The sequence below is a fragment of the Amia ocellicauda genome, chromosome 20 (assembly GCF_036373705.1).
Source record: "Amia ocellicauda isolate fAmiCal2 chromosome 20, fAmiCal2.hap1, whole genome shotgun sequence".
Classification (NCBI taxonomy): Eukaryota; Metazoa; Chordata; class Actinopteri; order Amiiformes; family Amiidae; genus Amia; species Amia ocellicauda.
Window position 1 is genome coordinate 21,841,658 of NC_089869.1, and position 27,372 is coordinate 21,869,029.

General features: G+C 49.0%; 4 protein-coding genes across 6 annotated transcripts; 3 read left to right on the forward strand and 1 right to left on the reverse strand.

The window, feature by feature from the left end:
* adam9b (ADAM metallopeptidase domain 9b) lies at window positions 1-10,322 on the forward strand. The gene is made up of 22 exons (XM_066693772.1): window positions 1-153; window positions 1,122-1,231; window positions 1,355-1,431; window positions 1,704-1,782; window positions 2,352-2,428; window positions 2,813-3,035; window positions 3,278-3,340; window positions 3,431-3,502; window positions 4,196-4,365; window positions 4,628-4,718; window positions 4,847-4,974; window positions 5,207-5,378; window positions 5,557-5,646; window positions 5,833-6,028; window positions 6,293-6,398; window positions 6,612-6,792; window positions 7,304-7,384; window positions 7,723-7,828; window positions 8,366-8,507; window positions 8,711-8,768; window positions 9,215-9,258; window positions 9,450-10,322. Exons 1-22 carry the CDS (start codon window positions 87-89, stop codon window positions 9,577-9,579), a joined length of 2,463 nt encoding a protein of 820 aa, XP_066549869.1. The 5' UTR covers window positions 1-86; the 3' UTR covers window positions 9,580-10,322.
* Window positions 10,323-10,835: 513 nt separating this feature from the next.
* On the forward strand, window positions 10,836-19,790 carry pstk (phosphoseryl-tRNA kinase). 2 transcript variants are annotated; one of them, XM_066693774.1, is made up of 7 exons: window positions 10,836-11,134; window positions 11,617-11,845; window positions 12,083-12,284; window positions 12,753-12,828; window positions 13,136-13,229; window positions 13,340-13,607; window positions 19,301-19,790. In XM_066693774.1, the coding sequence occupies exons 1-6, from the start codon at window positions 10,916-10,918 to the stop codon at window positions 13,552-13,554; spliced, it is 1,035 nt and encodes a 344-aa protein (XP_066549871.1). In that variant the 5' UTR covers window positions 10,836-10,915; the 3' UTR covers window positions 13,555-13,607; window positions 19,301-19,790. The 2 variants fall into 2 exon arrangements, with proteins under 2 accessions (XP_066549871.1, XP_066549872.1); XM_066693775.1 differs by having other exon boundaries at window positions 11,620-11,845.
* On the reverse strand, window positions 13,836-21,286 carry ikzf5 (IKAROS family zinc finger 5). Its single transcript, XM_066693773.1, has 4 exons — window positions 20,990-21,286; window positions 19,943-20,115; window positions 19,324-19,506; window positions 13,836-18,892 (listed from the first exon to the last, which is right to left on the reverse strand). The coding sequence occupies exons 2-4, from the start codon at window positions 20,073-20,075 to the stop codon at window positions 17,964-17,966; spliced, it is 1,245 nt and encodes a 414-aa protein (XP_066549870.1). The 5' UTR covers window positions 20,076-20,115; window positions 20,990-21,286; the 3' UTR covers window positions 13,836-17,963.
* Window positions 21,287-21,680: 394 nt separating this feature from the next.
* On the forward strand, window positions 21,681-27,158 carry acadsb (acyl-CoA dehydrogenase short/branched chain). Of its 2 annotated transcripts, none has more exons than XM_066693234.1 (11): window positions 21,681-21,799; window positions 22,501-22,660; window positions 23,210-23,310; window positions 23,442-23,648; window positions 23,741-23,911; window positions 24,201-24,326; window positions 24,433-24,525; window positions 24,646-24,735; window positions 24,940-25,077; window positions 25,302-25,401; window positions 25,846-27,158. In XM_066693234.1, exons 1-11 carry the CDS (start codon window positions 21,767-21,769, stop codon window positions 25,920-25,922), a joined length of 1,296 nt encoding a protein of 431 aa, XP_066549331.1. In that variant the 5' UTR covers window positions 21,681-21,766; the 3' UTR covers window positions 25,923-27,158. The 2 variants fall into 2 exon arrangements, with proteins under 2 accessions (XP_066549331.1, XP_066549332.1); XM_066693235.1 differs by having other exon boundaries at window positions 21,731-21,799; window positions 22,504-22,660.
* The last annotated feature ends 214 nt before the right edge of the window (window positions 27,159-27,372 follow it).

Below are 27,372 nucleotides of genomic sequence, written 5' to 3' on the forward strand. Positions count from 1 at the left end.
CACCGGCAGACTGGCTCCACCTGTCCGGTGAGCTCGCACGGGAGCTGCACCCCTGGGCTCCTGTCTGCGCGGCTGGACGGTCGGAGATGTCGGGCCGGGCGGTGATGCTCCTCGCCTGTCTGCTGTGCTCCGGCTGCGGGATCGTGTCCGCCGGTAAGACGCGCTGCGGTTCACTAGGATGTAACTTCCTGACGTGAAGCCTGCTGTGTCACAGTCGGGCTGGATAGGATATGACTTTTTCATGTTTCAAATCTCTGGCTTGTTGAAGAGTCCGCCTGTCCCCATAATGATCAGTTCATGCGCCCTGAAGATTTTCACTTAGGTTGGCCACTGTGGGGTTTGTTTTCTCCTGCTACAAATAACAATACTATTTTTTCATTATGTTTCTGGTATGGATTAATAATTATATTAGTGTTTGTCAAAACGGGTTTGTAAATTAAACATCTTTTCATATTGTCGCACTCATTTATTCATGCAATTGTTTTATGAAAATACGTTGGCATTGCAGCGCTGTGTTGCAGGGGAATTTAAAACAAGTTTTACATTATGCGTTCCTGGGGGCATCTTGGAAACAAGAATAACAATAGTTACCTAACATCACAATTACCATTGCTTTCTTGCATCTTGTACTTCATAACAACCACTAGACTAGTATGTATTGATTGATTGTTATTGATTTAATGTACAACAATATCCATTCACCTGCTATGTAATAGTAGTTAGCCTACCAAACATAAGCTCATAAGACAGTGTCCAGTCGAGAGGAGGCCATTCGCCCCATCGTGCTCGTTTGGTGTCCATTAATAACTAAGTGATCAAGGATCCTATCCAGTCTGATTTTGAATGTTCCCACATTGTCTCTTCAGCCACATCGCTGGGGAGTTTGTTCAGATTGTGACGCCTCTCTGTGTGAAGAAGTGTCTCCTGTTTTCTGTCTTGAATGCCTTGAAGCCCAATTTCCATTTGTGTCCCCGGGTGCGTGTGTCCCTGCTGATCTGGAAAAGCTCCTCTGGTTTAAAAAACAAGATAGATAGACAGAGAGAATGCAGTGTGTCTTATAGGACTGCAGTGAAAGAAAATGTACAGATGGGATGATTAAGGAAGGATCTGTTTGTTCTCAGATTCGTTTGCGGAGCAGACAGCCAGACTGTCCGAATATGATGTGGTCATTCCTAAGGCCATCTTCCACAGGCAGAAACGTCTGGCAAACCAGACCCGGGAGTCCGAGCAGGTAACTGCTACAATTACAATACTTGTTGTTACAAACACTGATTTGTCATTGACACTGCTTTGTCTGTCAAGTGCAGAAGGACAGAGGAAAAACTGTATTAACGGTAATGATGAAATATTCCAGGGACACAACACAGAGACCCTGACCTACTCCGTAAGGATCAAAGGCAAGGATCATCTCCTTCACCTGGAGAAGAACAGGTATGTGTACATGTTATATATGTAGTTGTCCTCTGTGGTTTCCATTTCCTTAGTCCAAGATATATTGGATGTCAACAAGTCGTTCAATGTTCAATTCAGTCTAATACAGACAAGTTCAAGCAAATCTCTCCAATGGACTTTTAAATATATCCAAATGGAAGATACGGAAGACATTATAAGATAATGTCATCTATAACATCTTGTCCCATAATTATAAAATAATATACTATATATTACAATAACAATAATGTATGCATTTATTTTTTCCTTAGAGACTTTCTACCTGAAGATTTTGTGCAGTATTCTTACAATGATAATGGGGAACTGATGACCTCATACCCCAGGGTACAGGTGAGGGAAGTGGGCCGGGAAGAGATTGTTCTGTTTTCGAGGGTGTGGTGACTGGGGATATTTTATAAGACCTGTCGTGAAATAATGTGAAAGGCATATGCTGAATGTTAAAAGCATATTCCCTGAGAACAGTCACACCAAATCACACTTAAAGACTCGCCTAGGATGAAGTCTCCGAAAGCTGGAGAGAATGCAGGAGGCTTATGACCAAGTTTTAAAACGGCTCCCTCTGAGCTGTGGGAGAACTACTTTAAAAACCGAAATACCTGCGCTCCTCTGTGTGGGTGGCAGGGTCTGTCCGGTCTCAGGGGGTGGGCGGCAGGGTCTGTCCGTGTTTTCATGTTTCCTTTTAGGCCTTTGACTTGTCCTTGCCCGCCCCAAGCACAGGTCCACGGGAGATAAAGAGAGATGGTTATTGAAAAGCAAGGAGCTTCGCAGCAAGGCGGGAGGCAGGAGTGGTGCCCACCGCTGGAGAGTGTTGTGTAGGATGGGTGGAGGCATGCGTGTGTGAATGTGTGTGTGAGAAGAGGAGCACGAGGTGTGAGCACTGTGTTGTCTCTCCCTTGCAGGAGCACTGTTACTATCATGGTCAAGTGGAGGGACTGGAACACTCGATGGTTGCGCTTAGCACCTGCTCGGGCCTCAGGTGTGTCCCTCGCCCTTCCTGTCCTCCTCTATTCGGTGTCAAAGCTTCAGATCCAGGGTCCAGTCTGTAATTTAATTGATTGATTGATTGATTGATTGATTCATTAATTTACCTCAACTTCTGGTCCTATAAGCCTGGGGTGGGGATTTACTATGGTTCTGTAGCTTTCCAAAGGTATTAACTCAGAGTTGTCCTTCTCTATTCTCAAGATCTTTATCTTTTCTGTTTCTAGAGAACACTCTGAGGTAGAAATTAGTAAAGGATTGCGCATGTCCTAAACCTGTCGGAAATATCAGGTGACATACTAAACGAGCAATCCTGGAAGAGTGATGATTATTGTGACCTGCATACTTCTGAATTCTCTCTCTCTCTCTCTCCCCCTAGAGGTATCATTCTGATCGGAGAGCAGAGTTATGCGATCGAGCCTGTTGCTGAGTCACCAGCCAATGAGCACCTCCTGTTCCTGCTGGAGCACAGCCAGCATGAGCCCTTTGCGTGTGGAGTGAGCACAGAGATGCCTCCGCCGCTAGAAGAAGACCCCGAGACGCCACGCCAAGCGGAGACGCGCCACTCGGACACTGTGGGGTCCATGACCAGGCTGTTCAGAGTGCGTCGCTGAGGCTGTGATCTGTCCGTTAATCCGCCTGTAGTATATTCAGCATTTATACCATTGGAAGCCATTGATATTGACATGTTCCTCTTCTGCCCAGTGAGCATTAGTAGTTGGTCAGTTCAGAGACAGAATAACACTGCTTGTGTGTAACTGACACCCTGTCTGATTTTACTAACTGTTAAAGACAATTTTGTATTCTGTTTTTCTTACTGAATTATTTTGTATATAACCAACAGAAGAAACGCAATCTGCCACAGACCAGATATGTGGAGCTCATACTAGTTGCAGACAAAAGCAGGGTGAGGCAAATGCATGTGTGTGCATATTTCTTTCATTTAAAGCATGGCGCACATTGTCCCAGGTGAACTGACTGAAGTGTTTGTTCCCAGTATGTATACAAGAATTCTAACGAGACGGCGGTGAACGAGGAGCTGATTCAGATGGCCAACCTGCTGGATGGGGTGAGATGGCTATAGCAGCTCAGGGCTGAGCAGTCTGCAGCAGTGTGGTCTCTGCATCGTTTCTTAGGGATGTGTGTGTGTGTATTTATCATGTCTTTTCAGAGAGTGTGAATGTGCATGAAGCTCTCCCAGTGTCTGCTCTCTGACTTGTGCTACAGTTCACTGCTTTGTGAATTATTTGAAAATGTGTTATGAATCAATCATTTTGGAATTTATCAGGTAATAAACCCATTGTGTACAACGTACAAAGATTCATATGGGCAAAGGCTGTGGGAGGAGTACATTTCTGTCTGAATGTATTATTATTATAAGTATTATTAGTTGTAGTAGTAATTCCTTAAACAAGTTCATATGACATTATTCCACCAAACCTATCCCATTGGCTAAGGTTTTGCTACATAAGTAGGTAGGGACAGTGGAAATCTCCTTCATTCAGTACTTATACTACTACTCTGCTACTACTACTAATAATAATTTCAAGATAGAAAACAGGAGAGCAAGGCTCTGCATAGTGTCTCATGTGTTGGTGCCAAAATCATTATTTAACAAGTCTCTGACAACCAATTGTTTAGTAAAAAAAACACAACTCATTTTCATTTTCAAAATGTGCTCCCTTCTCCTGCATCCCCTCTTGCACCACCTGCATTCTCCTCTTGTTCCTCCTGCGTCTCTTCTTCCTCCTCCATCTCTCAGTACTATCAGCAGCTAAACATCCGCGTGATCCTGGTGGGGGTGGTGATCTGGAAGACCCAGGACCCCATCAACGTGGACGGCCAAGCCGGACAGGTGCTGGACAGCTTCGTCAAGTGGAGGAAGACATACCTGGTTCCACGCAAGAGGAACGACATGGCCATGCTGTTGGTGTGAGTGGAGAGCCGGGGCCTGCCGTGAGACTAGGGGGCGGGGCCTGCAGTGCCGAGGCTCGCTGGGGAGATGATTGTGTGACTGCTGCTCAAGAAGGAAAGTGCCAATCAACTGCCAAATGATTAGTTGTAGGTATTTTTATGCTCTTCAGAGGATGTGCTTAGCAGTTCACTATAATAATAATAATAATAATAATCCCACATCATAATCCTCGGGGGAGATGTCTAGCTGTTCCCAGCTGACAGTGTGTCTGTGTTTCAGGGGCAGGAATAGCAGTTACAATGGCGGTATCCTGGGCATGGCTGTTGTGGGCACGGTGTGTTCCCCGAGCAGCGCTGGGGGCATCAGTGTGGTAAGTTCTCTGGCCTATGCTGGTGTTTGGACGGGTAGACAGTCTTGGGAGATGAGGGAGAGATGTGTGAGAAGTAGGGGGATATTCTGAGTGAGTCCCAGTCTGAGGGCTGTGTTTCTCCTCCACAGTTCATTGCCAACAGCCTACAGTACTACTCCACGGTGGTGGCCCACGAGATGGGGCACAATCTGGGCATGAACCACGACGACAAGATCTGCGACTGCAATGGGAGCTGCATCATGCACGCGTTGGCAGGGTGAGCCGAGCTGAACGGGCAGTCTTCCTCATTCTCCGTGCCCTCTTTGTTCCTACTGTGTGTATGGGAGTGGGGCATTCTAATGGAGACGTCTGTTTTGTGTGGTACGGGTGTGAGTGCCTGGCCACCTGTATGAGCAGACGTGTGTGGGGTCACAGTAATGATGAGACACTGTGTGTGTGTGTGTATCTGCGCTCGTCTGTGTGAGCGTGTGTCTCCTCTCGTCCCTCAGCGGCTCCACCAAATTCAGCACCTGTAGCAGCAATGACTTCATCAACCTGATCCTGCAGGGCGGAGGCATCTGCCTGAACAACCAGCCCTTGCCATCCGATGTCTTCTCAGAGCCGTCTTGTGGCAACGGCTTGGTGGAGCAGGGCGAACAGTGCGACTGTGGCAAGCCCCAGGTATTCAGGTGCTGTGGATGCAAGTGCTCTGAAAGTATTGGTATTGAAGTTCCTTGTGTCTTTTATGCCACACCAATCAAACACATTCAATATGTGGTCTCTTCTGGTGCCAGTTCAGGAGTTTGATTGTGCAGGGAGTAGTTTGTCACCTAATCCTGTGTGAATCTTGTCTTTGTAGGATTGCACGAACAAGTGCTGCGATGCGGCCACATGCAAGTTCAGCAAGGGCTCGGCCTGCGCTCAGGGCTTGTGCTGTGAAAACTGCCAGGTGCGTGCTCTCCCTGGGTCTCCAGCACCCTCGCACTGCCCACTATGACCTGCACTTATCCTGAGCTCCAGCGCCACTGTGCTCGTCCGCCAGTATAGCTACCAGTCTAAACTCACTGTAGAAACCCCTGTGTGTAGACACTCTGTTCCGTGTGGCTGATGTGGAATTGGTGCCGCTGTGTTGCAGATGAATGTGGCAGGGACCCCCTGCCGGGAGTCTGTCAACCCCTGTGACCTGCCGGAGTTCTGCTTGGGCAACTCACCCTCCTGCCCAATCGACTACTACATCATGGACGGCTTCCCCTGCGCCAACAACACGGCCTACTGCTTTGAGGGTCGCTGCCAGACCTACGACTACCAGTGCCAACAGCTGTTCGGTAACGGTACGTGTCTGGGGCAAGGGCACCGAGCTGAATACAGCTCCTGCTGCACCACTGTACTGTAGTACCATTGTTTTAGGTAGACGCTACAATGTGCACGTTCGACTGGCATTTTTGCCAGAGCAAGTTAATTGCACAGCTTGGCTCCCTTATTTATGTATTTAACATTTAACCTGTTTCTTAAACAAGACTTTTTCTTTCTCTCTCTCTCTCTCTCTCTCTCTCTCTCTCTCTGTTTTTCTGTCTTTCTTCTGGTTTTGCATACAGATGCCGAAAAGGCTGTAGATGCCTGTTTCGTAGACTCCAATACAAGGGGAGATCGGTTTGGGAACTGTGGAAGAAATGGGGCTACGTATATCCAATGTACTCTGGCGTAAGTAGCAGTCTTGTATGAGGGCATCTACCGGTTTGCTGTGCTAACACGCACAGAGGTTGAAAGTAGACTGAGGTTAAAGAAAGAAGACACCCCCACACGCCCACACAGACCCACACACCCAAACACAGGATTTTGCTTGGATGAGCATGGTGCATGGAGGTGATTGTGAGCTGTGTTTGACCACCCTGCATTTCCCGTCTGCTCTTCCAGGAATGTTAAATGTGGGAAGATCCAGTGCAGCAACGTTGACATCACCAAGCTTCCCTACGGGGCGACCATCACTCTGCACTATGTCGGGCAAAACCAGTGTTTCAACGCGGACTTTGACCTGGGAAGTGATGTGGTGGACCCTGCTTACGTCAACCCAGGCAGCAGCTGTGACCAGGGCAAGGTGAGCGAAGGGCCAGAGGCAGGACGGTTCTCTGAAGAATTTACTGTAGGGCACAATAGTCAAACCTCAGGAAAGAAAGTGTGGAAAAGCAAAGAAACATCGAGGTAGAGAGTGCAGAGGTGCAGTATGATACAAAACCTGGCGAGAGCCAGGCCCGTGCGTGGGGAAACTATGGGAGCCAGGCCCATGCATTGGGGAAATCATGTGAAAATCGTGGGAGAACTGTTGGATTACTGTGCCGGTTCACTGTGGTGAAATCCCACAAGGGAGGAGTTCACAGAGGACCGTCACAGTGCTGCTGTGGTTGTGTTTATTTCTCCTAGCATCTGCTGCCTCCTAGCAGGGAGTTTGTTATTGTCACCTTCACCTTAGGTGTCCAGGGCATATGTGAATGCAGGTGTGTAATTCAGGTGTAAGTGAAGACATTCATGCACTTTTCTAATTGTATCCAGCACTCTGTTATCCTGATTTTTTTTTTTTTTTTCCCCTTTCTTTTCTTTATTTCTTTCAGACTTGCTTTAACTATCAGTGCAGCAACACCTCCGCGCTCAATTACACTTGTGACACTCAGACACAGTGCAATGGCAGAGGAGTGAGTGCGACTTGTCTCCGGGGGCGCAGTGTTCAGTATTTTTTGCTCCTTGGCTAACCTGACTGCAGCGGGCAGCACACAGCATTTCCGCTTCCTGTCCAACAGGTTCACTGTCCCGGTAAAAGGTGCCATTTACTTACAGACCCACCCATGGTCTTCTGAGAAGTGTCACCTTTGGTCATTTCAAAAGGGGGTTTTCTATCTCAATCTTTTCATGTGTGCAGTTACAGTACAAAACTGAACCAGTTAACTTAATCTGTAATTAGAGTGGGATGATATAAAATGATTGCTGTAGGTGTGAGCAGGAAAACTGAAGTGTCTTGTTGTGCTCTCTGCAGGTGTGTGATAACCTGGGTCACTGTTACTGTAACAACGGCTGGGCCCCCCCCAACTGTGACCGTAGCGGCTCGGGAGGCAGCATAGACAGCGGCCCCACAAAGATCGGTAATAGCCTGTCACACAATCAGTGCATTTCTCTGTTGCAGTGTCAGCCGGCACAAAGCATCTCCTATCCGTGCGAAACAGTCTGTTAATAAACATGTTTTCCATCCTGCTCTGCTTGCAAGGTGGCAGTGTATGAGTTCATGTCCCTTGATTTCCCCCCCTCCCCCAATCTGTGTTGGGGACCAGAAATGTATTCACTGCCAGAATCAAGGATATTGGACACTTAAAGTCAGGTTGTGTTTGCGATGCTTGATACGGGTCACCTTGAACGCACACACAATGGCAGCGGGACACATCGGTCAACGCCACGGCCAGCTCTGGGACTGTGAGCGTCCACACTGCCGTGGAGAGAGAGTGTGCAGCCTCCTGCCTCTCACTCCAGTCTTGTTTGTGTGTATAAGGCTGCCTGGTATTTGCTCCATACCTGGAAACATCTGTGCACACTGAGTCGAGGATTTCAGAGCCCTCTTATGGCTGTGACCTGTGTCCCCCTGTCATCTGCGGACACTGACCCTGCTGCTGCGACTGTCTCTGTAGACACCTCCCTCAGAGACGGTCTGCTCATCTTCTTCCTCCTGGTGGTTCCTGTCCTCATCCTCATCGGCGCCATCCTCTTCTTCGTGTTCAAACGCGGCGGGCTGCAGCGGTGCCGGAGGCGGAAGCGCTCCAGTCAGAACCAGTAAGATGCGTCACCCACACCTGTCTGCCCTCCTGCCCGGGGTCTGATCACAGTAGTGCAGCCTTGAGGTTACTGACCACTTCAGTCCTACACAGTCCCAGAGCCATAGGCATCACTATCTAGCTGTCTATCTCCAGCCTATATCGATCCACTGGTCATCGTCTCTGTCCTTAACAATGTCTCGCTGCAATCCTGTGCTACAGGTCACGGGACCCCGCACCAAGAACCTCAACGCCCAGGGCCGCCCCCCAGAGAGCTCAGGTAATCGTGCAACGACTTTCCTTGGCTGGGGCTCAGTGGTCTGACAGCGGTTCTTCACCAGCTTTAGTCAGATGCAAATGCACACAACAGTATCTCTCAGGGATCGGATTTAACAGCACCAGGTTTGATGGCTAGAGAGCGCTTTTATGACACATTATCGGAGAATCGCAAGGAACAGGGATTGGAGTATAACTGCTTGGTTTACCGGGCTGGTAAGCAAATACAAGCAAATAAACACCTGCGTATAACTTTGTTTGATAGAAAAGTAATAAAAAAACACTTCTTCAGTCCTTGAGGTTTTGATTAATGTGCCTCAGTGTGAGTCTGATGCAGCACATTCAGGCAATTTTTAAAGAGTGCAATTTCCAGTTTTGCATTCCTCAGCTGTATGAAATTAGTATTTGTCCTCTGCCTGTGGTAATGGCGCTCTGCCTTCTCGATTACAGCCTGCCAGCCGCACTCCTGCACCTGCTGCCCCACCCTCATACAGGTTCGTACTCCTCTCTCTCAGCCCAGAGACTCTTTGAATTCCTGCCGTTTATTTAGTCATGTATCATGAAGGCCCATCTTATTTTTTCAAAGTGGATGTTTAGCAGTAGCTCAGGACATGCCTTTGCGTAATTAATGAATTCATTCATTGTCATTTATTTTGCATTTTCCATAATCCACTCTTCCTGCCAGGCCCCCACCTACCCCCCGAAACGTAAATGGGAATTTTGGGATTCCAGGCTATGAGAATCCTGCCGTGCCCCCCCAAGTCAACCAGCAGGGACCTGGAGTGCCCAGACCCATCCTCCCCACGAAGCCCTGACCTCCAACCTCCGACCTCTCTGCCACACAGCCTGGGACACTTGCACTGGTTATTCAGCCCAGGGTTTGTTTTTATATTTGAGGGAAAACTGGAGCCATAACATCAATGTATGGATGTCGGCCATGTTTGATTCCACAATTATACAAGCATTAGTATTGTAGCAAAATATATGAATAAAATAGGGAGGTGTCGATATGTGGGCGCTACTGATACACTAGTGCTTATTTGCAAATTGTATGATGTCATTATTGCTGTATGATTTGATTTGCAAAGCTTTCAGGTATTAATGCAGTGATATTTTACCATTGATGGCACACCCCAAGCAATGGTTGCCTAAACCAGCACCTATGGTTTCTTGGTGGAAATGTTGCAATCCTTCAGATGTAATCTAGAGCTCAGAGATGCTTTTTTCCTCAAATTAATGCATTTAGATATTTTTAAGGTTACCATTTATCCAGGGTTTAACTCAGTTTGACGAACAGTACTTTAGCATTTAGTATCCACAGACAATCGAGATGCGTTCAGATCAATAGTTGACACGGGAGTTGATTTAATTTAATGAATAAACCATTCCTAATTGTTTCCACTCTTACAACATAACTTGAATGCCTGTACATACACACACAGATATACTGCGGTTAACTGGAACTGAAATGCTGTTATACAATATTTTTTAACTCGGGGAAACTTGTTTACAGGGTGTAAAATTTGTACTTGTATTAATAAATGCATACAATTATGGACATACTTTGTTTTTTTTGTTTTTACTGTAAAGCGACAAACAATATTCACATCCAGATGCTGTTTCCCACAATAAAAGACATGACTTGGAACAGAGTGTTGCGATTAAATACAATCTCAAATCAATAATCCATCACCAAGGTCAATCGATATACAGAGGTGGACGCTATTGGATACTTCTCTTTAGTAATGAGCAAGACTACACAATAATGATGTCAAAATGAACACAAAGAAGCAGTTAAATATTATTATAAAATATTATGACTTTTAGTGATTGTAAATAAGTCATAATATTTTATAATAATATTTAACTAAATTCAAATATCCCATTGTCTAAAGTGACCAGAGTGGCACTACAGGTACTTTAATACATTGCCAGAGATACTACAAATGTATAATCCCTGATATCTGTGTGAAGAATAGATTTGCTATCATAACTCCTGCCAGCCACCCTTTCCTCGCTTCTGATTGGCTGTACCGCACGTCAATCAACGCCCCTCTGCTTCCTGTTGTTTTCAAATCCCGGAAGAGTGACGGCCGGGGGTGAGAGGCTGTCATGTGACTCGGGAGCTGTGGGTCCCACGCGTGTCTGGGCATGAGTGGGTGTGCTGAGCCGGGCGGCGCGGCGTGCTCCCCGGCGTGCCTGTGCGTGCTGTGCGGGCTCCCCGGAGCAGGGAAGTCCAGTCTGGCCCGGGATCTGCCCGCAGTGCTGGGGCGCAGAGGCTGGGGGTGTCTGGTCCTGGGGTACGACGACCTGATCCCAGAAGAGGCGTTTGAGCGGAGAGGGGAGGACGCGGGCGTCCCGGCAGACACGGTACTAAGGCTCAGGGCCAGGATGCGCGGTGCCTTCACTGGGTGTGTGTGTCTGTGATCAAATGCATGTCCTGCTGTCTGCGTAGCTGCTTTAAACGACATAGTTTTAATTATATACACGAATCGGAAATAACTAATCATAGTAACCATCGCTATTAGTGGCTACTGTATCATTTACATGTGCAATGCAAGAACATTACATTTCATCAGATCAGAGAATGCATGCTGGTGTTTACTGCACTGTAACATTATTAGACCCTTGCCCGCCAGCCCTGCAGCTCCAGTGGTGCAGATGGGTAGATTAATTACTCTTCCCAAACCCACCGAGGCCTGCATGTGCCAGGCAGTGACACCAGGGGGCAGTGTGTGCTGCAGGCGTGGACATCCGTACAGGATTGCAATTCTAACAACGACAATAACTGAAATGTTGCCGCCCACACCGTTTTTTACTGATCAAAATCTAACAAGCGTTTCTCGCTTTAGCAGAGCAGCTGGCGGAGCTACAGGCAAGGGGTGCTCCGGTGCCTTGACCGCTTCCTGCAGAGCCCCAGCTGTGCTGCGGCCGAGTGCGGCGCGCCGGGGGGGCCGGAGACGTGGGACCGCTTCGTGCGATGCCTGCGAGAGTCACCCGGCGCACCCCTTATCATCATCCTGGACGACAATTTCTACTACCCCAGCATGAGATACGAGGTGTACCAGCTCGCCAGGAAGTGTGCGTATGAGCGATTGAGCACTCGTTTGTGTTAAAACAGTCTGATATTATAATAGGATGAGCTAACCCTTTTTACCACCAACGCCCAATTAGATAGTACTCAGTTGCCTCTAACTATAGAGCAACGTTGTGCATGTGTGCACTTTCCTGTTTAGTCTCTGCATTGCTTGTAAGTGTATTAAAACCCCAGGCTTATCAGCGTGTCGCTTTTCTTTTGGTCCTGGTCGCTCCGGACAGATTCCCTGGGGTTCTGTGTGCTGTACCTACAGTGTGCCATGAGCACGTGCCTGAGTAGGAACCGGCGGAGGAGCCGCCCGCTGCCGGACCGGGTCATCGAGGACATGGCACTGCGCATCGAGCCCCCCGACCCTCGCAAGAACCCCTGGGAGCAGAGCAGCCTGGCGCTGTGCAGCACCGACGGCCTCTCGCAGCAGGATGGGTGAGTCCGCGTCCAGTGACGTGGACCAGCCTCTGTCAGTGGGGGGTGTGGGCTACTTGCTCTAGGTCACCAAGAAGAGGGGAGCTTCTTGAAGCATCTTGAGCAGTATTGTCCACCCCTGGTCCAGGAGAGCACCAACGCTGGAGGGTTTATAGGTGCCTTCTGTCAGTGGCTGGGAAAAACGTTATTTGTGAATAGTTTCGGCAAACAATCTGGTCCAAATCAGTCATTTAGGCCTGAGATCCAGGAAGACCCTTTTTCCTTTCGGGATCAGGGCTGGATATTTCTAATCTGGGTTCCTGTGTCTGTCTGTTGTGTTGGAGGGGCTTGACCTGAATCTCCCCCCGTGATCAGTTTAAATCTAAGACACTAATCTATTCAATGACATTCTCACACTTTGTAGAATCATCAATGCATTTTTCTATCCTGTTTTCCCGACTGTCTGGCTTGCCTCTTTGTGTCCCTCAGGCAGAAGGTGATGGAGCTGATTGCTGCTGCTTTAGACAAACCGCTGAGTCCAGTCCAGGATCTCTCCGAGGAGAAGGTAGGAAGCTGTACAGCGTGGTAGCACAGCTCTACCACTAGTGCGACAGGCTGACTACCATAAATAAGATTCACTTCACAATCAAGTCCTGCTTTAAATCGTAACACCTCCAGAACCCTGCCCTCCAGCAGGTGGGGTTGCAGGTTGCGAGAAGGGCTCGGCCATCTTGGCACAGGCGTCCTCAGTCCAGCACCTCGCAAGGAAGCGTCTTGTTTTCCCTGGCAGTCACATTCGGTCTGGTTTGTGAGTTTTAGTCGGTTCTCTGTCTGTGTCCGAGGTGTTGTCTCACCGGTCCATGTTTCTGCAGGACACGGCCCGACGGATCTGCGCCTCCAGTGTCCTTCACCAGGTGGACCAGGCCTGTCGCCGCCTCGTCTCCCAGGCCATGCAGGATGCCCGAGGTCAGACCCCCACTGGGGAATAACGGCAACACTACTACTACAAATGTGGGACACGACGTGCTGCCACAGATCTGACAAACTTTTTCTTTCCGTGCTCCCGCTCGTCTCAGATCGTGACGCGTCTCCAAGTGGCATGAGAGCCCTGGCAGCGGAGCTCGGTCAGCTGAAGGGAAGGCTGCTGGAGGACCTGCGGAGACGGGCGCTGCAGGACGGTCCCGCCGGCCTCGGGGATGGGGTAGAGGCGGCGGTGAGCCGAGCGGTCGCGCTTTTCGATCGGGACAAAACGGACCTAATGAGGAGGTTCTGCACAGTGACCCCCCCGTGACAACCGAAGAGTCAGCGAGAACATGCTGGAGGAAACTTTACTTTAATTATAAGGTAATTGAAACATGAAAGAAAAGTCCACTGTGGTGAAATGGTGTGTATTTAGAGAGTAGGGAATGGGGGGGTTAAACTGGCTTTATTTTTAATGCTAAAATCACTGGGAGGTGTGAAACATTGTTTTGCGTTGTGTAGAGATTAGTTCACATTAAACTGGTATTGCACTCGCTCTGGTGCACGACTGGCAGGTGTCACACGCAGAAATGAGCAGACAGGACAGACCGGTTAGAAAACTGAATTTTTACTTATGACGTACAAAAAGCAGAGCTTTGAAAGTTTAAATGGACATTAGTTTAGGTTACTCTCACAGGTCGTTTCTACATGTACAATGCAATGATGCCAACAACAGTCTTGACTTTTTTTTTTTTTTTTCCTTCTTTAAGTTTTTTAAACACCATTAAACAATTACTTATGACGTCACTGGATTATGATACAAGAATTCCCAGACAAGAAAAATAAAAGGCTTTAGATGGAGATACAGATTTCCGCGGGCTCTCGTAGGTGCTGCACATTTTAAATGTACCGTCAGCTTGTTAAAAGACTATTCGAATATTTACATTTTGTTTGAACCGCAATGATTTTTTGTTTGAACCGCTATGATTTTCTACATGAAAATGAATCAGTTCCGGCTGGTTAGACAACATTCTGAAAATCAGAACAATTTAAGAAAATCCTAAAAGTTGGTAAAGTCAACTCCTGCGTAAAGCAAAGTTTTACCAAAGAATTAGGAAAAAAACAAAACACTTTCACACAAAATCTCTCTATCTATAGGCATATAATAATTATCATAATAATAAAAATAATCTCAATCTTAGTCATGGTAATAAATTAAAGCACTAAAGTTCCTGTAACAAGTATAATCAAACGTGTGGTTAAATAGGAAAGGCAAGAAGTCTCGCTCAGTACGTTTACACACCCAAACACAGGGACGTCTCTGCCAGCTTCAGATGTCTGCAAAATAAACACTGTCTAGACGCAGTCCAATGTCAGACACAGTAAATGGGTCGTCTCATACACACAACAACACAACACCCCCCAAAACAAAACATTTCTTTAAAGAAATGGTTCTCCACCTTTCCCTGCGATTTGTCACTGTCTGCTCTGTTTAAAAGACAATGACCTTGACCTTGTGTACACAAACGCCACGTGGAGCCTGTTCTTCAGAACTACAGCACTGCGTTTGCTCTGGTGAACTTGACAAGGCGATTAAGCGGCGGACATACCCAGCATTTCAACTCTGCACTACTGCTGTAGATTTACACCTACTCGGCTGATCTGGTTTCAGTAAGAAATGCTCGATGATAAGGGTAAGAATATCTCAAAGGCATAATAAAGGAAAAAACTAAATATGAATTGGGAATCTTAAAAGCGAATACTGACAGAAAAAGCCTACTTCTAGGTTTTAAATGCTGACATGCTGACGTCCTGACACTGTCCAGGGTTTGCCTGGGACTCCTCATGACCGCGCACCTTAAAACATCATGCACGTCCTCGAGGTCCTATTTTAGCTGACACGGGGACGTCCCCAGGTCTTCAGCTTCAGATGCTCTACAGCACATGCGGGGGACCGAGCTGCCAGCTGTGGATACTTAGAGATTTGGCAATTATTATTTCTGGATACACCGAATCTAAAAAACAAAAACAAAGAAATCAATCAAGTATCAATACATCTGTGTATATCCTGGGCCCCGTTCAATGCCTGGTTTAACTAATTCAGGCAGGATTCAGTTAATTCAAGAAGTCAGGCTATCTGCTATGGTAACTGACTCGGATGGACTTGCTTGCTTTGAGGAACAAAAAAAGCCAGACTAATTATCCTGAAGGTTTTCTGGCCCTCCTTGAATCTGAACCACTATCCTGAATGCCCCACCCACACGACCCACGAGCGAGCAACCAACCCACCGTGCCACAAGAACGGGGCGTTTGAAATCTCTTCCAAGGAGAGGGGATGATGGGATAGATGGGCTTGCATACCAACGCTCAAACTGTTTCCTCCAAACAAATATTTGTCGTCTTTTTTTGTGCAGGGGTGCAAATCACACATACTGTGTTTGCAATGCGCTCGCTAGCTCTCACAAAACAACCCATTCCTCCTCTCTGTCCTGCTAAGTGACGGCAAAGGTCCTCTCCACAGCACCGTGGACCAGGCCGAGACCAGATCCTAGCGCAGATTCGCCCGTTTGCACCGGAAACACGCAGGCATTTTAGTGCATCGCACACTAAGGCACGGCGAGGCTTGGGCTGGCTGTGAGAGTCTGAAATATGATCACTGTACTGCAATACCACAAAGTACCCAACCTAAATGTTAATTAACGATTAATATTTGGTGTATTTTTAGTACACATGACATTTTAACTCTAGCTTCCTAAAGACCAGGTCCTGTTGCTCCACTCAAGCCATTTCCTTGCAGTGTGAGCGAAAGCCCCTTAACAAGGCTCCAGACAGACCTGCGTGCCAGTTCCTGTGGTCCGTCCTACACTATCATCCTACGTGTCTCCAAACACTCGGCTACGGCGTCACAATGAGTACCAGGCACCGTGCTGTACCGCTACGACCTATGAAGCTGCACACGTGACACGTCTCCATTCCTTTTGTCTAGGAAAACACTCACTTCTAACATGAGCAGCATTTCAAGGTTTCATTTCAAGGGAACACTATGAGAACTGACTTCAAACACAAAAACACTGCACAGCTCCACACACACACACACACACACACACAAACATCCACACCACATTATGTGCAAATCATTAAAATACTACGATAGGTAAACAATATCTGTTAAGTTGCTGATTAAAAAGAAAACGCGCTGCTACAATGCGGTTAAAAAATATGCTATTTAAAAAAATATTCTTAAATGTTAATGAAGTTTACTTTGGCCTTGACATGACAAGCAGCTGCAATTCGAGTTCTTAAAGGCTTAGTTTCATATTGTTATAAATACCCCGATGAGCAGTTTCTACTCCATTTCCAAGGCTAGTTTGAATCTGCAGGGTTATTTGGCTCGCGTAACTTCATGTACTCGCTGTTCACGGTTAATACCAGACACTTAATTAGAGTAAACGTGGGAGCATTCAAACGTGACAGACATTTGTCAGGATTGATGGACTCGGGACTAAGACTAGGGAAAAAATTAAAGACAAAAAGGCTTTTCCGCAAATTCAGAAAGGCAATTTCAATGGCACCTGTTTCCCAAATACCCTTCAGAAAGTGGAAGCGTTACAAATGTGGTTCTTCAAGGCGTAGAGCTTGCAGACAAGATGAGGGTAGAAGGGGATTCTTCTGGGGCCGCGATCTCTTCACTGGGTTTTTGTTTACAAACTTCTGCTCAACACCCTACGGGAGAGGTTGAGAGAGAAAAGGCCATTCGCCAGGGAGGCTGGTTCGAGGTCCGTGAAGCCGATCGGTCCAGAAAATCAAAAAAGCAAGAGAGCTTGCAGTCTTCTCTCCGAGGATCCAAGTTCGAAGGCAACGACCACCCATCTAGAAAGCCCGGTGACAGTATTGCCGCTAAACATCCCATTCACGAGGGAATCATTAAAAAAAAACTAAACGAAAATGACAACATCTCCCATGACTGTTCCGCTGGCCTGGTGTGTCCTCTGAGTTCCCAGCAGCGAGAGAGGAATCAATTCGCAGGAACACGAGACACAGCTGTTGTGTCCTAACTGGGGGGACGTACGGAGCGTCTTCTGGCCAGAGTCGGTCCGGTCAGACCTCCTACACACAATACCAGCTGGTTAGAAAAGACTTTCTTTAGAAGTACTGTATTGTACTGTAGATCTCCGTCAGTTTTTAATGTGAAACAGCATTGAAAACAGATTGCGGCCGATCAGAGGGGCCACAGGAAATGGAAAAGGTGTGAAAGGTCTGGCCAGAGTGAAAAGTTATAACTGGCCGAGGAGGTTCTCGGGAAACACACAGACCATACTTGTGCAGACCGGTGTGGGATGGTTATCACTGGCGTGTTTTTGCGAGTTTGTCGGTTTCTTCATTGAAATTTGTAAGTGTGGCCCCTGACAGCCAGCCATCTCTGCAAATCTGTCCCGAATGACTATAGAGATCAGGATCGGGGGGCGGGGGGGGTGGAATGAAAGCCTCCTAATTCATTGGCTCCTTTTGTAACAAGAACACTCGCCAGGTCAGCCCATACGAATTAAAAACGGCACTCCACTCGAAGACTCCGTCCTCTCCCTGACAAGAGGAAATCTTTTAGCGCCAGGGCTGAAATCTGAGATTCAAAACAAAACAAAACACCTATCCTCTCTCTCTCTATGGTTTCCAGTTTCGAGGGGACCCTGGAGGAGGAACACAAGCCTAGCCCTCGCTCCAGTCCTCCTCGTCCCCCGTCAGTCATTGTTTATGCTGCCCCCGCGCGAAGTGGCAGGCGAAGTCGTACTTGTTCCGGCACTTGCAGCCGCAGATGTTGCACTGGAAGGGGTTCTCGTACCCGTGGCAGCCCATGTGGATGGTGTACAGGATGTTGTCGGCGAAGTAGGTGTCGCAGTGCTGGCAGTGGTGCAGCAGCTGGGGGTCCTGCACGGGCAGCGCGGGGGCCGGCGTGCTGGGCTGGCTGTTGCTGATGCTGGGGGGGGTGCTGGTGTGGGCGCTGTGCTCGCTGCTGGGCCCGGCCACGGGGCTGTAGTTCCGATGGGGCGGGGGCCGCGGCTCGGGGCTGGTGGGGGACGAGGCCTGGGCCATGCTGGCGGACACGGCGGCGGGGGCGGCGGCCGGCTGCTGGATGAGGAAGGGCTTCTCGTCCCGGCAGGACACCACGTCCGGGGACGCGGGGGTGTGGCTCTCAGGGGGCAGGCTGGCCAGCTGCCCGGCCAGCGTGGAGAGCTGGTTCAGGGGGTTGTCCACCATCATGTCGTGGGCGTCGCGCGAGCTGCTGCCCTGCCCCTTAGCCATGCTCTCGTAGCCATCCGAGTGCAAGTGGGGCAGCTCGTGGGAGAAGTCCGTCAGGTAGTCGGGCTTCTGCACCACCATGGAGGGCGGGCTGAAGTTGATGAGCAGCCGGCGGCTGTAGCCCAGAGAGCTGGACTTCTTCTGCAGGACGCTGAGCATCTTCTTGTTGGACAGGCTGGAGCGCGAGCCCTTCATGGGCAGCATCTTGTGGCGGCGCCGGCGGTGGTGCGACAGGTTGCTGCGGTCGCTGCAGCGGAAGGAGCACAGTTCGCACTTGTAGGGTTTCTCGCCCGTGTGTGAGCGCATGTGCGCCTCCAGGTGGCGCTCGTAGGCCGAGGCGAAGGGGCACAGGTGGCAGCGGTGGGGCTTCTCTCCTGGTGCAGAGAGGAGAGGAAAAGGAGAAAAATGTAAATAAAAACATCACACTAATCAGGGCAGCGCTTTTTTTATATATAAGTTATTGTCCCCACCATTTGTCCCTCCTTCCCTTGTTCCATCCATGTCCCCCTCACATCCATCAGTGGCCCCAACACCCACCCACTGAGGAGGACCCCAATAGCCTGGTTTAAAGAGAGAGTGTTGGATTTGGGGTTAAGAGATTTAATGGATTCTGCAGCAGCAATGTGGGAGTTTAAGGCCAATTAAACAGATATGTTACTGCTAAAGCACCCCAAACTATTTATATATGTGTCAATATTTTTAACACATTCCAAATTTTTAAAACTTGCTTTAGCCTTGATGCTCCTTCAGGAAGCAGTGTGATAAACCCCGTCCTTTTGCAGGACCCCTGGCCCCCCGGCGTTACCTGTGTGTATGCGGATGTGCTCGATGAGGCGCGCCGTGCCCTTGCTGGCGTAGTTGCAGTAGCGGCACTTCAGCTTTCCGTCATACGTCCGCTCGAAGCCGTCCACCAGCATCCCCGAGCTGTCCTCCAGAGACACCTCCACCGAGGGGTGGTCCAGCCCGTTCTGGTCATTGTCCGGCCCAGCTGTCGGCACACAGGAGAGAGGTCAGTATCTCGACACCTGCAGGCGCCGGGAGGCAGCACCTCCGTCTGCGGACCCCCCCACCCTGGCTCTGATGGGGGAAGCTGCGCTAGAAGGACCCAGACTACTCAAATCTCAGCATGTTCCCAGAGATACCAGGGGAGGAACTTTTTATGCATTGGCTTAGAAAACATGCATTATCAAGGGAACAAAAAAGCAAAATGGAATATGTAAGTGAAATATTATACTAAGACATTGTGTGAATGTAATAAACGTATACAAGCAATTCTGTATTGGCTAGCGGATTTTTAATTACACTTTTGTGCAATTGGTGATATTTCTGTCTTGAAGAAAAGCAGAAAGCAGAAGAAATAAACATGGGATGCCACTTTAGGCAGAATAGACCTTTCCCGTTCTGGGGAGAACAGACCCCCTCACCTCCTTGCAGCACCTCGGTCTCCTTCTCGCCGCCCACTGACCCAGAGATCATGTTGACATGCTGGGTCTGCTGGGTCAGGTACTCCTGGAAGTCCTTGACAAAGTCCAGCGGCTCTGGTTTCTTCTCTCCCATGTTCCCTGCTGGCTGGGCTCCGGGGATTCACCTGCAGTTTCTACACAGACAACACACTGCCGTCAGGCGTTTCTGCCCAGCTGCTCAGGTGACAATATTATTAATATCAATATTCAAAATACAGCAATTAAAACATTGTGCCTAATCTACAGTATGAGTACTTCCCCACATATAGGTAGTCATTGCATATACATTTCGCGCTTAAGTGCTTGTTTAGTTGCATCCAATCGCATTTGGTTTGGGACTGTGGGCGTTGTTATCCTTTTCCCAGGAAGGTGTTGCTGGAAGCGGCCCGCCTCCTGCTGTGTTGTGTAAACAGAGGAGACACTGCAGACTCGCCAGCCACTGTAGTTACACAGTGAACAATGCAAACACAGCCGGTCCAGGACACCACCGCACATGTACAATGAACACGACACTTTCACCTAAAGCAGGGGAATGTACGCAATATTAGTTTTACTGTAAGTGTAACTAAGTGACCAGAGCCTTGAAGTGAAGTCTTTCAACTAAAGTTTTCACACCCTCGAAACATAAGGGATTTTGATTCGGATCCCAATTTACTGCTAAGTTAAATGCATATGTTTTTTTTTTAAAACCGGGGCTGCATCCGCGTCTCGGTCCAGAGTCAAACTGGGGGCACACCAGTGACACAAAGCAATCCCATCATCCAGCTGGGAAAAATGCAAATGCACGTTACAACTGAAGTCATTGCCAAACACAGCTTTGCCCTTTAGAGGAGCAGTCCCGGGGCGGCGTGGCAGCAGCCGCTGCAGCCCAGAGAAGTTGCTCAAACTGCGAACTGGAAACCCGGGCTCGGCAATGGAGAAATACACGATGTGCACAAAAACGACAACATTACACCGCTGCCACAGCCGAGGTGGAGCCGATGTGTTGAGCCCTCAGCAGCCGCTTACCTGTTCCTCGGGTAGTGTTTACAGCTCTGGAAAGCCCCCTGTGTTTCACCAGCATCAAGTCACGGCAGGAGGGCATCCGCTGGCGATGCAAACACTGTCTCCATGAACTGTCCCCCGCCGGAGGAAACCGAGGGCCCGAGGGGGCGACGATACGAGCCCGCTTTTATCAAGCCGGTGTCGGGCGGCGGATTCCCATGGAGACGAGTCGGCGATGTAAACGGCAGCCCCAAAACAAAAGGAAAGCGCCTAGGTCCGCGGGGGTCAAAGGTCAGTGCAGCAGCAAAACAATCCCGCCTCTGGGAACAGAGACGCGGGTCGGACGGTTCCGAGGCGATGACGTCATGGCGGTTTGTTTATTTTGTACACCGAGCTGTGGCCGAATTAAATATTGAAAAACAGTAATTGCTCATTTACAGTGCAGTTCCTCGCATGTGGGTCATTTAGACAATGTTTTAACTGTATTGTATATTATTGGGAAAGTACCAATGCATTCCCTTGGTTTAATGTTGGTAAGAAAAACAAAACTGATTTTTTTTTTTAGCTGTGGCTAATATGATGGATTAATAAAACAGAGAAAATTAGGTATTTTTTAAATCTTTAGATTGTCCGTTTTACCTTCTCGCGAGCTTTGCTGCCAGTAAACAGAGGTCGCGGTCTTGTTGCGCAGGTGTCCGCGGCTCCACCAATGGGGTCGCTGGGATTGTGCAGGTCTGCGCAGAGCTGCGGTCAGCTGCGCTACAAGAACGCCCGCAGAGATCATAAACAAGCGGATTAAAGATGGCCGCGCCCTTGCTCGGCAGCTGCGGGAAGGTGAGTAGCTCCAGTGAAACACGACACGCCAAAGGGAAGCGAGTCGTGCTCACGCGTGGACTTGTATTGCATGCATTTATTGATGCACTTCTTTCGTGTTATTTTATGTTTTTCGCAGACGTGCCGTTTATACCTCGTATACAGCTGGTCAGTACTAACACTACTGTATTCAGAGGCTGGTCGTGTCGAAAGGAGGACTGGGTTTGATCGTTGGGTTTAAAGGGGTGATATTAATAACGGAGCGCTTCATGTACCCCTGCAAGGTGTGGGTTTGCACCGTTAGTGCCGCGGTGGATTAGAGTTTGAGGCTGTGGAGTGCTGGTGTTTTGGGTTATTTAGGGCATTGTTTGTCCCTCTATTGTGAGAAATATCCAGATCACTGACATTCACTGGAGGCACGATGTACTGATAACACCTCACTTCTGAAAACAGCCTACATCGCAGTAGGGGAAATTAAAGTGTAACACCAACATGACACAAGTCACAATAGATCAAGTGTATGTGATGACCAAGGAGTAGCGCTGCTGAATACCCAAATAGACAAATGAACACGTACAAAGTCATCAAATGTGCAAAGACATGTATAACTTTGATTATACTGTAATAACACATACTTGTATATTCACCTGTATATGAATGTGTAATGCACAAACATGAGCTCCTGAAGTGTGTAACTGTGTTCCTCACTGCGCTGTTTTCAGCAGTTTGGGAAAAGCCTGGTCCGGTCATGGTGCCTGGCGTCACACCGCGGAGGTCGGCCCATCGTGTCGGAGGCTGCGGCAGGGGGGATGGCAACCAACAGAGCGCTGTTCCCCCCCCTCCAGACCTTCACCGAGGAGGAGAACATGATGAGAGAGACAGGTGTGTCTGGCTGTGGGGCAACTGAAAGCTTGTTACTACGCTTCTCCTGTTACTCAGATGTCTAGAAATAGAACATAAGTGTCCAATCGAGAGGAGCCCATTCGCCCCATCGTGCTCGTTTGGTGTCCATTAATAACTAAGTGATCAAGGATCCTATCCAGTCTGTTTTTGAATGTTCCCAAATTGTCTCTTCAGCCACATCGCTGGGGAGTTTGTTCAGATTGTGACGCCTCTCTGTGTGAAGAAGTGTCTCCTGTTTTCTGTCTTGAATGCCTTGAAGCCCAATTTCCATTTGTGTCCCGGGTGCGTGTGTCCCTGCTGATCTGGAAAAGCTCCTCTGGTTTGATGTGGTCGATGCCTTTCATGATTTTGAAGACTTGGATCAAGTCCCCACGTAGTCTCCTCTGTTCCAGGGTGAAAAGGTTCAGGTCCCTCAGTCTCTCCGAGTAGGACATCTGTATCTGGATTACATCCCATTGGAGGGTGTTTTTGCAAGTTGTGAAGACCTTGGGTTGATCTAGTTATTTATTCATTCTTTCCCTCAAACAGTGAAGAAGTTTTCCCAAGAGCGAATCGCGCCGTTAGTCTCAAAGATGGATGAGAACGGCAGCATGGATGAGGCGGTGATCAGCGGCCTGTTCGAGCAAGGGGTTTGTATTCAGTTAGTCACTGACTGCTCAACACAGCTGTTGTCTCGTGAAACTGAACACGCATCCCTACAGGGTAGTCTAAACTCCCCGACCGACCTCTCTGTCCCTATCCCTCTCCCTTCCCCGCACAGCTGATGGGCATCGAAATCGACGAGCAGTACGGAGGGACCGGCTCCACCTTCTTCTCCTCAGTCCTGGTGATCGAGGAGCTGGCCAAGGTGGACCCCGCGGTGTCGGTGCTGTGTGACATCCAGAACACCCTCATCAACACGCTGTTTGGCCAGCTGGGCACTGAGGAGCAGAAGCAGAAATACCTGCCCCGGCTGGCCACGGACACGGTGAGGCTGGGACCCCACCGCTGCCGCTTCTCCGGCCATTGTGTCGCATCGGTGTGATGCCTGTAGTGTTGACAGTCGTCTCGCTCCGCCAGGTCGGCAGCTTCTGTCTGTCGGAGGCAGAGTCTGGCAGCGATGCCTTCTCCCTGCGGACTCGCGCGGACAAGCACAAGGACTACTACGTCATCAACGGCTCCAAGATGTGGATCAGTAACGCGGAGCAGGCAGGGGTGTTCCTGGTGATGGCCAACGCTGAGCCGTCCGCGGTGAGTGCAGGGGCGCACAAAGGTTCAGAAGTCAGACTGGACTGCGGGAGGCTGACCCGTGTATTTGTAGCACCAGTCCTTTGATCGGCAGCTGTAGATCACTTTAAACTCTATTTATGAGTTGAGATCTCTCTGTAGAAGAACTCTAGGTCACCAGGGCCAGGCCTTGACCTATAGGAGAGAGCAGGCCCTTCCAGTCTCCTGTGTTTGTTTGATCACAATGTCCAGTAGGAGTTGCTGTTGTGTGTAATTGTCTCCTGTTCCTGACCTCTGCCTCCTTCCTGCACAGGGTTACCGGGGCATCACCTGCTTCATCGTGGACAGAGACACCGAGGGGCTGAACATCGGCAAGAAGGAGAACAAGCTGGGCCTGCGCGCCTCCTCCACCTGCCCTCTGACCTTCGACAACGTCAAGGTAAGGGAGCCGGTTTAACCGCAGAGTCTCGCAGGCTGGGGCTCAGAATGCTCCTTGAGAATTTTTTATATTAATAACGTCTTCTCCCTCCTTTGTGACGTCGCAGGTTCCCGAGAAGAACATTCTGGGCCAGGCGGGCCACGGGTACAAGTATGCCATCGGGATGCTGAACGGGGGAAGAATTGGCATCGCCGCTCAGGTGTGTGTGTGTGTGTGTGTGTGTGTGTGTGTGTGTGTTGCACCTCTTCTCTGCTGATCTGTATCTGTATGAAGAGTGGGCTATGGCTCCTGTGCCAGTTACTCTGCCCTGCCTCCACAGATGCTGGGCCTGGCGCAGGGCTGCTTTGACCACACCGTCCCCTACACCAGACAGAGGGTTCAGTTCGGGAAACGGATTTTCGACTTCCAGGTACCTCCAGCTAGGGAAGCAGCCCATTTGACTACATAACCAGCTCCGATTGGGCCGGCCAGGGTTTGTTTGTGTGGCTCGTACAGTTCACACCCTGAGGGACCCAGTGCGAACCTGGCACTGTCTAGACAGTAATGGCTGCCGTTTCCCCGCAGCCTGGGCGTGACGTGTGCAAGCGGCTGATCTGTGTGTGGTCTCTTGCAGGGCATGCAGCACCAGATCGCCCAGGTGGCGACGCAGATCGAGGCAGCCCGGCTCCTCACCTACAACGCAGCGCGCCTGAAAGAGGCAGGGAGGCCCTTCGTCAAGGAGGCCAGCATGGCCAAGTACTACTGCTCGGAGGTGAGCCCTGTGGAGTGCCAGGCAGGCCTCGGACAGACTGTCAGAAACCACAAGAACCGATACAAGGAGCCATAAGGGTTTTCCTGAGTTATTTTGCCAGTCTGTGTGTGTTAGCGTGTCGTGGGCCTCAGGCAGGTACACACACAGGCACCCTCAACCAGTACAGCCCTCCGTCTCCAGATCCCTCACTCAGATCTGTGTGTTTTGTGTTGTGCTTGCACCAGGTCGCGTCCACGACCGCATCGAAGTGTATCGAGTGGATGGGAGGCGTGGGATTTACTAAAGATTACCCGATAGAGAAGTACTACCGGGACTGCAAGATAGGTGAGTGTGCGTCTTCTGGTCTGTCCCCTCGTTGCCTCAGTCTCTGTGTGCTCTGCCTTTGTGGCCAGCGCCCTGCAGTGTGTGCAGATAACAAGGTGGGAAGCTGCTGGTAACCCGAACCCTCGGCAGTTTTGTGCCGCAAGACGTTTTCCATGCGCGTTGGAAGCCGGGCCCGTCTCTCTCGGGAGCCGTCGGGAGAGAGTGGCGCTCCCAGGGCGGCCCCAGCACTTCGTGGCTTCTGAGGATCGTGTGGCATTCGGGGCGTTCCTTGGCTTTCACTTCTGGCTTAAAAAGACGCGCTGTGCTCCTGCAGTGTGGGGTTAGCGTCTCCTCATTGCCCAAAACGTTATTGTAACTTGGGTTTCAGATTTGCTTTGATCCATATTCACAGATGTGCGGAATGGTACGTGCGTGTTTGAGTGACGCATGTATGTTTGCTCCCAGGTACGATTTACGAAGGGACCACGAACATCCAGCTCACCACCATCGCCAAACACCTCGATAAGGAGTACGACTCTTAACCCCCGACCCGCCTGGACCTCGATCTCGCGCCCATTAGAGCAGAGGAGAGCAGGTATGGACTGATAGATAGATAGGCCTCGACAGGGTCTTCGTGCCCTGGATGGATTGCGGACTTCCTGACGGACTCTAGCCTTGTTGTCCCGACCTTCGACTCTGTGTGCCTTCAGAGGAGTTCTGCACATTAACCGTCACGGGAGATTAAACCACCATATCCGCTAGTCATGTGACCGCACTGCCTGTGTGTCGTGTATTGTGTGTCCTAACTGTTATAGAGGTCACACCGTGCTGCGTCTCGCCGTCCACAGGGGGCGTTGTGTCGGGGTTGGGGGGTCTCCCTGGTTTTCACTGTCTGTTACGATGACTGATTTGCAGACTTGGGTGTTTTAGCATTAATTAAACTAGTCCTTGTGAATCGCAGGTGCTGCAGTATCTGTGTGGTGGTGATATGAAACTGACTCGATGCTACTTACTCTGCTCTCGCTTTCTCTGATGCCCTTTGTTTGTTTGTGTGTTACAGAATAGCAATTACTTATATTCAGTTAGTAGGACCAGTCAAAGTCTCGTATTACTGTGGGGGGGGGGGGTGAAGAAGATCTCATTCTGTATTGAGTAATTCTGAAATAATGCCCTGTCTTTGAAATGATTGGATTAACCCCCATAATAATTGGTGATTCTGAATTAATAAAAAATAAATAAACAAATAAAAAAATATATATATATATACACACTTGTTGGGCTTTTATCGCTGAAAGACAATAAGCCGTTGAAGTTACTGAACTGATGCACGATACAAGTGAATAAATTTTCTACGCAAATCTCACTACATGAATCTCACTACATGTATAATGTGAAACCCTCTGAAGTTCTGCTGTGAAACTGATTTTGTCTGTTTCTGTCCCTGGTAGTTTTAGAGAAAGGCATGGCCTAATGTTGCATATAAATACGGTTTGTGTATTGAATTCTGTAAAACACAGACCTCCTTCAATAACCTTTCTCAAGCCATCGATGGGATAAATGCAGCAGAATTGCACCGTGAGCCGAAAGGTAATATTCTCACGACAGAGAGCAATAAGACGACTGTGTCCGTATTTGTTTTTTGGTCTTTGGGTTTTTGAATAAAATTAAAATTTCAGACTTGGTCAACAAAGAGAATGTAACCATAAATATGTAGCCGGCCTTCAATTTGCCTAACAAGGTGCTGGGAAATGTTAAATAAAGAATAACGAAGATCTGTGCATCTGTGTTTCTCTGCATCTTTTGCTCCGCGTTCTCCTTATCGACATCTGCTGACCGATGGAGTCAACTGGCGCTGTGCTTCCATACTCGACACACTGGGCGTGTCAGACTCCAGGCCTGGGTGGCTGCACTGTCTGCTGGTTTTTGTTCCAACAGTATATCCCAGTTACTGAATTAATGTCATTATTTACTCAGGTGGGCTTATTTTATTTT